This window comes from Vidua chalybeata, chromosome 6, assembly GCF_026979565.1.
Source record: "Vidua chalybeata isolate OUT-0048 chromosome 6, bVidCha1 merged haplotype, whole genome shotgun sequence".
In the NCBI taxonomy this organism is placed as follows: domain Eukaryota; kingdom Metazoa; phylum Chordata; class Aves; order Passeriformes; family Viduidae; genus Vidua; species Vidua chalybeata.
The window spans coordinates 49,516,867-49,531,234 of NC_071535.1; the positions used below are offsets into that span (position 1 = coordinate 49,516,867).

Here is a 14,368-nt window from a genome sequence, read left to right on the forward strand (position 1 = left end):
GGGATCAGGTCACACAACACACACTTTAATTTATTTCTTTGCCTACTAAATGAGCTGCTCACTTTGTTCATTTTCCCTTTATGCCACAAGTAGCAAACAAGAATTGGAGCTAATTTAGAACCAATTTAGATGCAATTTGATTTCTTCCTAGGAAAGATTTCATTATCTAAACATACTAAACAGTCATAATTGTACCATCTTTTAATATATGGTGCATTTGAAGCAGTGAAAAGCTCAGAACCATCTCATAAGTTTATTGATTATCCAACTTCCAGTTTTGGAGCATGAGTTAGCTTTGTGGATTTGTTTGCTTTGTATTTACTCACAGTAGAGCACAGGAATTCATGCAACAGCAGACTAACAGCCCACCAAGTTTGTCATCCTTCCTGCATGTGTCCTTTACATGATGATTCAGAGCAGTTTTCACATCACCAAGTGAAATTAATTCCACAGTTGTTTACTACATGGATAAGTTTCTGACTCTGGGGAAGTTTATCTGTATTATCAAAACCAGATACTTTCTTTCAAATATACATAACTTTGAGCTTGGATAAGATGTATTCCTGTAAAGCTTTCTAGAAACTAGTGATAGATATCAATGATTGTTCTAGACTGTATGTAAATTTAAAGGTGCAACATGCATGAGTTATAATGCGTGCTTTAAATTTTTTGTGTCTCCTTTCTCTTTTCAAATACAATATAGTTTTGTTTTGCATGTACATGACAGAAATTCTGTATCTCTGTGTTTAATTCTGTATCTGTGTGGAGAGACTAGCTTTTTGGTATTGTATATATTCCATATATATGGAGTTTAAGTAAAAGTGATTTATGTATTAATAGCTGCAATTTTAAGAGAAAACTGTTTTCTGAAAATGACTGTATTTATTTGTATACAGGCTTAATATGCACTCCTCTCATATCCCTGACACCTGCTATGAGAAATGGGCAGTATACATATAGCTTAAATGCTCCAACACAGCAAAACCATGTGAAAGGGCTAAGAGCAGTTTCTAAGGAGCTGGTATAGCTTACAAAAGTTCTCACACAGAAATTATGAAATAGAACAGAGGGGATTGTATGGCAGTATGGATTTTTTTTTTTTAATCACGCTTTTATATGTATTCATACAAGTTTCCACTCGGTTGGAAGGAAGAGAGGTGAGTTACCTGTCCTTAAGCAAACCCTGCTCTCTGTGGAGCTATATGGTTAAAGGTGATTCTGCGTGGAGACAAAAAGACTTGGAGGAGCAGGTGCTCTCCAGTCACTACCCTCCTGACTGAGGAAGTCTATGATCTTGAACCACAGTTGAGAAAGTGGGAGAAGCTCAAGACAAAATGAAATAGTCCGAAGTATGAAATAGTCCGAAATAAGTTCCTTTTCAGGTGATCCGAGCTTGATTCTTCTGCAGTTACTCACAGCAGCCACGTCAGAGGCTCTATTTGTAAGCAACAACATTATGGGAAAGGCTGGGGGGAAGTCTGATTTAGACAATGATGCATTAGCTTCACTCTGCTTACCTAAAACCAAGGAAGTTGAGATTATTTGCCGTATAGCAATTTATTGAAGCAATTTTTTTGTTTGTTTAGGTTTAGATTCTTTTTTGTTTGGTTGTTTTGTTTTTAACCCGGGTGCTAGTATGCTTTAAAGTTCACATATTCGTGCTTTCCTTAACTATCAGTGTTACTGACATGCATACCTACAAATACAGGAGAGAAATCTGTACGGGAGCTGAGTGCCGTTTGAGGAGAGCCAGTTGTGCAAATCAGCCCGGGTAAAAGCGCGGGTAGCACACCGTGGGGCTGGGGGCCGTGTACGGATGGATGTTTATTTTCTTTCTACTTTTACTTTCTCGGCCGTTTCGGCCGCAAGCGCAGGGTGGGTAGCGGTGCCCGGTTGCCCGTCCCCTGCGATGCCGGGGATGCCGGAGGATGTGGCGAGCGCGCCTCTCACCGCCCCGGGGCGCGGCCTCGCCCGCGCAGCCGCCCCGCGCAGCGCCCGCACCCGCGCAGCGCCCGCGCCGCTCCCGCAGCCGCACCATGGAGCGCCGCGTCGCCCGCGAGTTCCGGCACAAGGTGAGGCGGCGGGGACGGCCGGGGCCGCCTCCCCGGCTGGAGCGGAGGCTGAGGGCAGCACAGCCCCCCTGGCCGGGCACGGCTCTGCCCCGGTGAGCCGCGGGGCAGGAAGGGGGAAGCTCGGGGACTTTGCACTGCCCTGCCACCGGCGCGGGTGGCAGCCTCCTGGGGCGGGTTGGGTGTTAAAGCCCTTAGAAAGAGAGGGAGAGAAGAGGAACGTTCCCCAGTGCACGAGCGTTTTCAGGGCTTGGAACAGTTTATTTTTTGTTTAATGTCCCGTTGGAGCTGGTGCTGCTCGGGGAAGGTGCTGAAGTCCAGGCGCTGGCAGTGCCCGCTCAGCCCTGCGCGCACCCGGCGGGGCTCGGCCCGCTCTGGTTCCACCTTAACATTTCCCAGCGCATCTGGGCGCTCATGTGCAAACGCACTTGATACATGGAGCGGCTCGGGCTGCTTGGCATTTTGTCGTCTTGTCATTTATCCGGTTAAATAAGTGCTCGGCAGAGCGCAAAATTGTATGAGCGAAGAACGCTCAAAAAGCTCTAATTAATGAAAGGAGGAGGGAAATAGTTTATATTATAATAGTTATGTGTAAAAGATGTTTTTGCCAAGCCGTTTAGGACTCTCTCAGATTAAGGTTTTCTGTAGTGTTTGGGGGGGGGGGGTGTTTTATTTTGTGAAGGAAGTTGTGGTTGATTTGGCTTTTTCTGGGTTTTTTGGGGGGTTTTTGTTTTTGTTTTTTTTTAATCTGCTAGGACGCTCAATTTCCACAAAGTAACGTAATGATTTATAAAAGTATCTGCCTCCTGGTAATAAACACATTAACCAAAGGATTGTTAGGATGAATTAGAGGGACTGCAAAAAAAAAACTTCTGTAAGTCAAAAATTGGAGTTCAAAAGCATTAAGGACCTGGATATTCCATAATAATGACTGTAGCCATCTAGCACATTGTTTCTGCCTTGCTCCATATTACTGTATAACTCAACAGTGGGTTGTGCAACATTTCTGTAAAGACTTTGGTTTCTAGGTGGGTGGTTACTGTCTTGAACTTTAAACTTTTTCCCTTTCATTGCTGCTATAATTCATAAATCATTCAAGCCCCACCCCTGATAATGTAAGATGTATTGTCAGTGTTGCTGCAAACAGCTGGGATGCAGGTATCAGTGACAGCTTTATGTGAGTTAGAAGACATTGAAACGGGTCTTTTATTTTTTTTATTTTGTATCATCCTGCTTCTAGTGACCTCTGCAGTATCCACAGTCTTGGATGCTTACTTTTTCTGTGATATACCAGTGAAGATGCTCACTACAAACTCTAAATTTCCTCAGTTAATGGCTGTTTCCCTTCTTTTCTTTTTTTCTTAGTTTCTTTTTTCTTGGCAATTTTAATCAGTTTTCCTATCAACCAAGCAGCAATGTAAAATATGTTATATATTCAAACCAGTTTTTCCCTTTCCTTCAATATTTTTCCAAAATCTGTGTAGCTTAAACAGGACTTCATACTCTTCTTTGAAATCTGGCAGATTGGAATAGTGCTAACCTAGTGCATTACTGTCATCTGAACGTTTTCCACATCAAAAAAGTGCTTTTTCCACAGCTTCTATTCCACTGAATAAACTTAGGTAGACGTCTTGACAGACTTCATTTTTTTTTGTATGTATGTAGGTGCAGACTGTGTGACGACTTTTTATTAATTTCTAGGAAAAACAGTGCAATGTGTGTAGTGAGAAATAGAGCGTAAGCAACTCTTTTTAGTCTAGGGTTATCTATTATACAACTACTGTGAGGACTCTTTAATTATCAGAGAAGGGTTGAGGGTGGAAGGGACACCTGGAGGTCCTCTGCCCCATGCTCAGGGCTACCAAGAGCCAATTGTCCAGGGCTGTGTCCAGATGATTTTTCTTTAAATATCCTTGGTTTAAAACACGTGAAATCACCTATCCCATGACTCTGCAGTAATTTTCTTGAGAAATAGATACTAAAATACTTCTGTGATCCAAGTTATACCACATCACCGCTGATTTATTTTTTTTTTAAGATACTGGGGGGATGTTATTTTAGGATTTATGAAATTAGAGTCAGCTTTTAGAAGCTGATAAGTCCAAGTAAAGCATATGTCTACAGTAAGATTTTACCCCAAGGAGTTAAAGTATTAGGAAAATAGCATGAGATGCAGATGGCTATAATACAGTGACAATTGATGGAAGAGAAGGCAGCAGGAGGAGAATGGCCCATTAGTAGGGGTGGCCCAGGATGATTAACTCAGCTGTAGCATTCTGAATATATTAGAAATCACCTAGGTGTTGGGTTTTATCAGACGAGAAGGAAGTTGCTGGTTAGGATGAGAAGTGCAGGAGTCAAACAGAAAGACTGAATATTTTGTCAGAAGAAATAGCAGAATTTAGATGTGGCCCTCCATTTTCTGAGATGAAATGAGGATGTATCCACCAGCAGGCACATTAGGAGAAAAATGGAATGTTGTTAATCTTTGCTTTCTCTGTCAGGAAAAAGAGTTGATGATGGTTTTGCCCTTTGCTGTGTAGGGTTGATACACTTAAACATTTAATGTTCTTTGTAGGACACTGCTTGTACAGTACCTTAGCTAGCACTGGGGATTGAGCTCTCTATTTTATCTGTCAGGGAAGTGAAAAATGGATGCTGGAATTAGTTTGACCTTGAGTTTTACCTTTACAACTAGCCTTGCCTCGAGTCTGTGCATAGTCTTGCTGAAGTTTTGATTGCAAACATTTTATTTCCTTTTAAGGCAGACTTTATCCTATGTGTTTTGAAATTCACTGTGAACAAATGGTATTCACTGGTATAACTGTAAAGCAATCTTGACCTGCATGTAGCTTTCTGGCCTTTAGGTGTTTTGAAAGTGTCTTTTTCCAGAGGAGACAAGTAACAGAAAACCACCTGAATGCAAAGTCTTGCTGGCTTTAGAGAGCCAGAAGGCACACAAAATAGAAAACCACTGGTATGTGAAGTCTTGCTGGCTTTAGAGAGCCAAGTGGGACAAAAGGAATATGAAGTATGTATTTAGTTTAGAACATAATACAAACCATTGCAAACCTGGAAAGAAAGGGCCTTTCTTTAAGTATGCAAATTGCTTCTCAGTCTTCATGTCACAGTAATATTACCCTTTAGGTCAGATGAAAATTGTTTTCCTAAACATCAGGCTTGTCCAGATGTAAAACTAATGTGATGTGACCTCTTGCTACAAGTAAGATTAGTGAGGGTCTCGCTATCACTGAATATAAATTGAACTCCTCATGAAAGAATTTGGGTTTGGTTTTCTTTTGCTTTAATTTACTGTAATTATCCAAGAGCAGGCATAGTAATATGACGCTGGTTTAAGTAAAGGTACTATTAGTGGGGGAGGAAAGAATAACTAGCAAGTTCTATCAGTTAAGAGCTGGAGCAAAGAGGAACAGAGGTGTAGCAGTTTGCATAATGCTATAAGTGAGCTCCTGAAATCGGTGGTTTGGACGACAGGACAGAGATTGTATCTCAGTGTGGTGGTTTTATCTGTGACAGCATGTGCTACATCAACGAGTGGCCAAAAAGGTTTCTGAAGACATTTATTCAACAGTACAGTGATTATCAGGTAAGACAAATATGATATTACTGTAATAATACTACTGCTGAGGGGAAATCTAGAACACAGAATATATCAGGATTCACCACCTTGTCTAATTGTTGTCATACTAATTTTAGAAAGTCTCTTTGTAAGTGTGACACTGTGAGGTAATGCTCTGTTGCAAAAACATGTTTATCTTTAAAAAAATATTTTTCCTTGATGAAACTCTTGCTCTATGGCTTAAGAATCTGTGAAAGTCTCTCATGTTCAGCATTTGTGGCTATTAAATCAGAAATTAACAATATTGTCTTTGGGTTTTCAGGTCAATCTATTAATTGACAATGAAGCAGAGAAGGATTACCTTTATGACGTGCTGCGGATGTACCACCAGTAAGATCTAGCTTCATATATGTTTGTGTAGAATTTTACTAATATTTTTAAATTTGAAGAACTAATATTCACTATTTTAAATAGTCTTTCTATATGCTACTAGAAAAGTAATTGAAATAAGAGGGTTTTATCCTGTTTAGTGAAATCTTGTGGTTTTCACAGCATAATCTGCAGGCAAAGAATGAGCATGTCTGTAATCACTTATAAAGTTAATTCGGTTTTATGACTTGGCAGTTTTTTTATAAGAGTTTGGTGGATTCATATCTGGAGGTATGTGGGGGGAAGCTCCTGCATGATAAAACTGTTCTTAGAAAACAGGAAGAGAGCATTAATAAAATTCATTACTATTTCCAAATAGTGCTTATTTGTTTGATACAAAGTTTTCGCTGACATCACTTTTCAAAGATTTTTTGCTAACTTTTCAGATAACAATTTTGCAACTGTCCTTCACAAAGCTGGAAAAATTTAGTCTTGGAATCTGTTTGGCATGTTTAATGACTCTGGCTTACTATAACACAATGGTAAAAAATTGGAAAGGTGATAGGCCTATTACCAATCCTTTTGCTGAACTGATTTAAACAACAGTTGCCTCAGACTTGTTTCATTGCAAATGACATCAGCCTATGATCCATTGTTTTTCAGAGAAGATGAGAACATATTTTCCACTAATCATAGACAAGTGGCTCTCATAGACATTGTTTCCATTCCTATTGTAATTAAAAGTTTATCAGCTGAGTGAAATGTATATGTTTCCATCTGATATTTGTAGTTATGGGGGTATTCAGCTGCATATCTGATTCAGTTTCACTCAGGTCTGTCTAATTGCTTTTCCATTCATAAAGACTGCTGTTTGGAAAGCCAGCTGGTTCAGTAGATCTGAATTATTTAAAATCTTCTTGCAGTTACAAAATTAACAATGCATATGGCAACTTTTCTTCAATTTCCACAATTGCAATGTCTTGGGCAAAATTTTCAATATCTCTGTGAACATATGATGATGATAAATCACTTCCTGGGAATACATTATGAAATATCCCAGGGCAAAAATATGTGCAATTGCTGCTGGAGTTAGCACTTAATTTCTGCTTCACTGTGAATAGTACTTCCAGAAGTATTTGACCTCTAATCCCATATAGGTATTCCTGATCTGTATTTTCAATGCCCATGCCTCAGAAATATTGTGTCCCAGAAAATGTAACTTTAAAGAAAGGGAACAGCAAATAAAACAGAAAAAGTTTAACTGAATATTTTATAGGAATAGCTCCACTGAACTCCACTGAATTTTAGATATTCCCTCCACTCTTGCAACTGTACAACAACGTATATTTTGTAGACTATAACCATCTCAAGTGCTGACAGTTTCAAGGAGACCACTTTGTTAGCTCTCACGAAAGAGATGTTCACAAGAGTTTGACTTCTGTAGGTTTTGTGGATTAGTTAATCACCCTTCAAATTTGATTTCGAACAAAAATTGGAACTTAAACTCTTTGCTTTAGCTGCTGAATATTATGATTTTTTTTTCTTGGATTGCAACAATTTGTCAGTCCTCTAAGTTCAGGAAAAGAAGGGGCTTCTAGCCTATATTTACTTACAAGGATCCCTAACTAATAAGGAAACAAAAATCCATTAGGCAGGTATGTCTAATCTGGAAAGTTATTTTCAAATGGTTCCATAAATCTTGTGGGTACTCTGAGAATGAAATTGGAGATGTCATCTATAAACATGATGTGCATGACCTTAAGAGATCAAGTGAATGTATAGAAGACTTCACATGTTTTGAAGCAAGTATTCTTAATTTACAGAAGGTTTGCTTTCTCAGGGGCTATTTTGCTTTCATCAAACCAGTATCTGCATAAATATCTTTTTTGGTAGCTTGAAAGGACATGCAAATATTGAAGCCATGTGCACAACAAGTTATAAAAATGAAGCCTTTTGTTGGTGTGTTGTTTCCCTGTGTTTGTTTTGCCACTGTGTTCTTGCAGGTCTATGAATCTCCCAGTGCTTGTGGGAGACCTAAAACTCGTGATTAATGAACCAAGCAGGTTGCCTCTGTTCGATGCTATCCGCCCACTCATCCCATTAAAACACCAGGTGGAATATGATCAGCTTACACCCAAACGATCGCGGTAAGAAAATGCAGAACAACAACAAAACAATGCAATGCAGTTCACTTAAATAAAAACAGGAAATACTGAGTTTTGAGGTAAATTCAGAGTAAAATAATGTTTATCTGTGTAGAGTTGGGCATAGTTATTTTACTTTTGCTATATTTGCTAGAACTACAGCTACCTGTACTGTACTTAAATTGTTTGCCAAGTGGTTTAATCTAGTAAAAGCAGGGTAAAGAAGTCAAAACCTGTATTTTCTCATTTTTCTTTAATAATAAAAAAATCTCATAGCTCTAACCTTCTAAAAGCAGTTTCAGTGATTACAAATATCTTTTCATATGAATAAACTTGATGGCTTTAGTTAACACACATCCATTCAAACTTCAGTAAACTTGCTTTTTTATGACTAAAATAATGTTGAACTTTCATATGAAACATTATTGAGACAAGGTGTTATGCAGCTGAACATTCAAGCGTTTTCCATTTTGTAGAAAGCTAAAAGAGGTGAGGTTGGACCGATTGAATGCTGAAGGGCTTGGATTAAGTGTAAGAGGTGGAGTGGAATTCAGCTGTGGCCTCTTCATCTCCCAGTTAGTTAAAGGAGGACAGGCAGACAATGCTGGACTTCAGGTAAGAAATTTCTATTCATGTTAGATGCTAAAGGTTGTTCTTTAACATTTAGAAATTGATTTTGCTAAGACACTCTTTGTCTCTTCTGATAGGATTCCTAAGATATGTAAAGCAATACCATGGTAAATACCATTATACCAGTGGTGAATCAAGTCATTTAAAATGCTAATTTTTGCTGTTTTTAATGATACGTAAACTTTTTATTTTTCCTTGTTTGGGATCTGCTAATTTTTGAAGGTTAAAAGTTTTTCTGGAATGCTTATACTTCTTGAGTAGCAACAGTTATATGTAAGCAGATGGAAAGAAAGATTTCTAGACTGTGGAAGAGTGCTTTAGGTTGCTAAGTTCTGATTAAATGTAGAACAGAACATATAAATACTAAAAGTGTTAATTCCATCTTGCATAGATATAATTTGTATAATGAAATATTTACTTGAATGTAATGTATAAATTGTGGGGGTTTCAGTTTATGCAATAAACGAAAGAATATATTTTTCACTATTCCCAGTGTCCTCTGTACTGCATAGGATTGCACTTTCTGTGATTGAATTTTGGATACGTGAACTTGCCGATAAGGTTGGCAAAAATAATTATGTGTAGAAACACTGCAATACTTATGCAATTTGCATAAATAAAGTTCTGGATGTTTGGTTTCTTTTTGAATGTGGCATTGCTTAGTGAAGAGAGAAGTGAGAAATTGCTGTGCCAAATGTCTGTATCTTTCTATCAGACTTTGAATCTGATAAGGTGTACTAAAGATCTGAATTTCTGACTGGAAAGGCTAATATGCCTGGTTATTTTTAATTTGTCAAGTCTGAATATTTGCTGTAGGTACTGATGGCTAAGGATTATGTTTAACACTAGTTCCAAATATATTAGACTAGCACAAGTCATTACAGTGTTTAATTAAGCTAGCATGTTTTTGTATATATGCTTCAGTATTACCTCACAAATCTCTTAGACGAAAAAATAAAAATAAATATCTGTCAACAAGGCAATTGAAGTTAGGTTTCCATGTTTGTCTCACTCATGCTGAAAGCTTTCTAAAATTTAAACTGTTCCTCTTCTGTTTGTGCACTCATACCTATATATCCCATCCAAAATCACCTTTGAATTAGTTCCATCTTCTGTCAGCCTGCTCTGCCTAGGTGCATGACTGGCATGCAAGAAAGGTGCATCCAGGGGGATGTCTTAGAAACTCCTTGGAACAAAACCACAAATTCTATGTGTAGTTAGAACTGAGAGGGTGTTACAGCTCAGCGCAAACCTTATGCTCTGTGTGTTGTCAGCCTAATTTAAGCATGGGATTTGCCGATGGGCAACGGCAGAAAAGGACACTGATGCACCCTCTCAGTTTGCACTACAGAAGTTCTTGTGCCTCATCTTCTGCATTACACAGCAAGAATGGGAAGTGTAGACAAGGGAGTTGTTCCTGGGCTGTGGTGAGCTCAGTAGGAGAGATTCCCTCTGCTTCCTTCCTCAACTGCTAGAAACTTGAGAAAAAGATCAAGACCAGTCACTTATATGGCTTTTGTAAACATCTTCTGGAAAATATTGAAAGGCACTAATGATGCTGATCAATAAAGGACTTAATAGCCACTGCCTTAAATTGCCGTTCTAATGTATTGGTGTTAATGCTGTGTTGCAGCTCTGCTTCTCTGCTTGTTTCAGACTAATGTTTTGACACCATCACTGGATAAGGAGTGATGTTCAGCTGTTGTGCTCTTATTAGGATGTCAGTTTTCCTGCTTTCTCTGTACACAAAAAGGCCCCATGGCTTTCTGTGACTGAGGTCATCATAGGACATGTTGGTGTCAGTGAGGGGGATTGTAAAGGATCTTTGGGCTGGAGTGTACAAACCCTGTTGCAAGTCAGAACATTGTTAGGATTTAGCAGACAAAGTAGGGACAATAAGGGGGAAGAATGCTTGAGATTGCCTCTAAATTTGTTAGGGTTCAATTACATGAATTTATATGGGCAGATGGTGCTTTGCAGCTCCTGTAACTGCCTGGCTTCTGGGTTTTGATATGTGGTGTTAAAGCTCAGCCTAAAGTGTCTGAATAATAGGTGGCATTAGGCACTTTCTGAACCTCACTGAATAACAAGACCTGACAGGCAGCCCATTGTTCTAAATTGCTGTCTCACAGTAAAGCCAACTGCTTCTGAAATTTCACCCACCTGATTTATTTAACAAAATCTCTACATATTTTCAATCCCAAAAATGCAGTCTGAGAAAGGTATAATGATTTTCTATTACACCATCAGTTTTATGCCTGCTGCTTTTAAAATTTCCAGTTCAAATTGCATGTGTTCTCCTTGAGGTACTTTCCAAGTTACATTAAAATGACCAAATAATAATGAAGGTTCTCTGTGGCACTTGTAGGTTTGACCCTTGTTTTACTACAGTTTCTCTAAAAGGCACAAGTGTTTTGTCCTTCCATTAAGAAATGGACTTCATCTCTCCCCCTCCCACCCCTCACTGCATTTTGATACTTGTGTGTGAGGGTTCTGCTGAATACAAAGAGATTGGTGTGAATGATGAAAGTGGAAGCAGTATACAAAATGGGAAATTTGAAACAGTTGATGTTATTATATAAAGCCCTTCAATTTCCTAGAAGCACTAAATATTATATTTCTCATGTTAAAAGTTAGAAATAATAGGCATTTTACTTGAGAAAAGTTAGGTTTGCATCTTTTTTCTAAAAGGTCTGTCATCTCTCTGTTGGATAGGGAAAGGGGAAACTGTGATATAATACCAAAATAATTGTTACTGTTCTACTCTGCTCGGTCCCACAGACAATTATCTCTAGAGCTCTGATTCATTATCTTGGTATACAGTGATATCTGTACAAAAGTAACAAAATACATGAAAACAGCTATTAATTGCCCCAATATTAGATACCATTGTTCAGGAAAAACTGTTCAAGTATCCTAAAGAGAAGCAGTTTGCTATATGCCTATACATCTCCTGTAGCTCAGCCTAGATTGGGTTATTTGTAAAGCAGTCATTGTCTGTCAGCAATGCAAATGTCATTAGGTTGAGTAAAGAGTGTTGAGTTTCAGAAATAGGATGACAGTCTGTTAAAGGAGAGTGTTAAAAATATCTGTATGGGAAAAGCTCATTCCTGTACTGGAGGGGAAAATAAAATATGCTCTTGTGTGCATTTATAATTGTGCAAGTGCCTCTTGGGGAGATGAGAACAGATTTGACTCAGTGAATGCTGAGATCTTCAGAACAGTATGAGTTCTGCTGGTACAGAAGCCCCAGGATGACACCGTCATTTGCAGCCCTAAAACTGGGGGGCTTCTGTGTGTTAAAGCATTGCAGTCAATAACAGCATGATAAGTTATCCTTTTAAAGAGTCAGGTTTGTGCAAACCCAAGCTCCATGCACTGTTACAGTCTGCACGATGTGGAGTAAGGGGGGATCTTGAACTAAAAGGAAACCAAACAAAAAGACCACCCTACCTCTTCACCACGTATGTAAAATCAACAGAAAATTGACAGGGTGGATGTACGTGGTTTTAAATACTTGGAACAAGTTGGTTGAGTGAGAGCAAGAGCTGTCAGGGGTGTAGCTATAAACTGCAGACCTCATCTGCTCTTCTTATCTGCTTCTGTGTTTTTACCACAGGTGGTATGCTCAAAAGCCTTCATTACTGACCTATTTCTGCTGTTACTAAAGATTATTTTAAAAATCTGACTGTCAAGCTCTTAGGAGTGCAGGCCATTGCCCTGGATGAGATTTTTTTAGATGCCCAGCAGAGGGAGTGGATGTCCCACTGGTCAGGAGCTAGGGACCAGAGTCCTGTTTTGCCTCTGTGAGTGTGTTCTGTTCTGCAGGACAGTTTTCTTTGCTTTTGTAGCCTTCTGATGCTGTGTTGTGTCAGATAAAAATCCTCAGCTGCAGTGGAAAGTGTGACCATGAGCAATGCTGGTATAGTGGACACGTTAATGTTTTGTGTGGCATTGCAGAGCAAGAGACACTTCCCAGAAGCATTATAAAAGCTTGTGAAAGAAATAAAGATACATTTATGGGCCTTTTTTTTGTTGTTGTTGTTTGTGCTTTTTTTTTTTTTTTCAATTCACCAGATCACAGTAGGAAGATTCAAGGCATTATTACAATATGAAAAAAGGCAGAAGGTGATAGCGTGCCTAATGTCCTGTTATCCAATGTCGTGTCTCTGTGTGTGGTAAAGTCTCTAGAACACAGGCTATATTGAGGAATTTCTACTTCCAATTCCTCTCAGTCCTCTCATATAAAATGAAAGCACAGAGCCTCTCATAAAGTAATTATAGTTTTTTTTTAAACAAGCTTGATAATGCAGTCCACCCAAATTTTGTTGACTAAAAATATAGTTTCTTTAACTTTGCTGAAACTTGAAATCAGCCAAATGCAGAAACCAGCATGGAAAACTTAAGCCTAAAGTGAAATTTGGAAGCTTGACTCTTGATTCTTTAAATGGAACATTTTAGGCAATCATTAACTGGGGATAATGCTGCCAGACACATTTGTGAGGAGGAACCTAAAGTTTCATTGACCGAGAATAAAATCCCGTGCTTTTGATGTTAATGAGAAAAGTCTCATCAAATACATTTTACATAACAAATATTCACAATAGTTCAGAGGAAATGGTACTAGAAAGGACCCAAAATATTTGGCTTTGTCCATGTGGAGATCAGAGGTATAAGATGATATTGTTGATGGTTTGTTAATGTAATTTCATGGTAATAATTTGTATATTTTACTGTGCAGTGGATCGATCTGCATTGATAATGGAAGAAATCACGCATTAATTTTCATACAGCCACGTCATGTGCTTAATGTCAAGTAAAAGTCTTTGCTTATGGTGAAAAATGACCTGGCATTTTTCACTCTAATCTTCAGCAGATATTAAGTAGGCAATAATAAATGAAGTAGGCAATGTCTTCATCACCGATTCTTTCTCAGCCTAGCTAGGTAAGAGGATCATTGGGCAGAGCTCATAAAAACTTGGAAAATTCTCACTCGTCATCATAGCACATCAAATTTGGATTTATATTAGAGGAAGAGAAACTTTTTGATTATACTTTGATAAATAAGATTTGAAATTTTATAGAAGTGGCTGAAAGCATCTTGTCTGTTCCACACTATTAAATTGAACACTGCCAGGGAATGTCCTTGGGGTGCTGCCCTTGGATTGCCAATAAATGTTAGCAGGGTCCCCAAACAAAGGCAAAAAGGTAAAATCCCTTAAAATAATGCATTTTCTCAATCCAAAATCAGGCAAGATAATAAGACTAAGTTTAGTTTCCTATTGATCAAATATAATAAGGAAGGTGTCTCAGAAAACATGTGGTAAAAGCAAACTTTAACTTCTGAAGTATAAAAGAAGAAAATAACCCCCAAATTATGGGAATTAAAACAGACTCTTGCTTTTAAGGTAATCTGTGGAGTACAAATCTGATGTATAGTAGACATTATTTATAAAATTGTTATTTGGCCATTAATTTGCTCTTTTGGTGTTTGGTATTAGTTCAAAACAAATATAGGAAAATCTGATCTGACATTACCTGAAATTCAGAAAGTATTCATGAATCAACATTATCTT

The 14,368-nt window shown here is 38.3% G+C and overlaps 1 protein-coding gene across 1 annotated transcript in view; it reads left to right on the plus strand.

Annotated features, from left to right (window-relative positions):
* The first annotated feature begins 2,036 nt into the window (after nucleotides 1-2,036).
* The window catches only part of USH1C (USH1 protein network component harmonin), a 46,774-nt gene continuing 34,442 nt past the window's right edge, over nucleotides 2,037-14,368 (plus strand). The window contains exons 1-4 of the mRNA XM_053945670.1: nucleotides 2,037-2,072; nucleotides 5,972-6,039; nucleotides 8,022-8,165; nucleotides 8,639-8,777. Coding sequence (XP_053801645.1) covers nucleotides 2,037-2,072; nucleotides 5,972-6,039; nucleotides 8,022-8,165; nucleotides 8,639-8,777 — 387 coding nt within the window. The remainder of the gene's footprint in view (nucleotides 2,073-5,971; nucleotides 6,040-8,021; nucleotides 8,166-8,638; nucleotides 8,778-14,368) is intronic.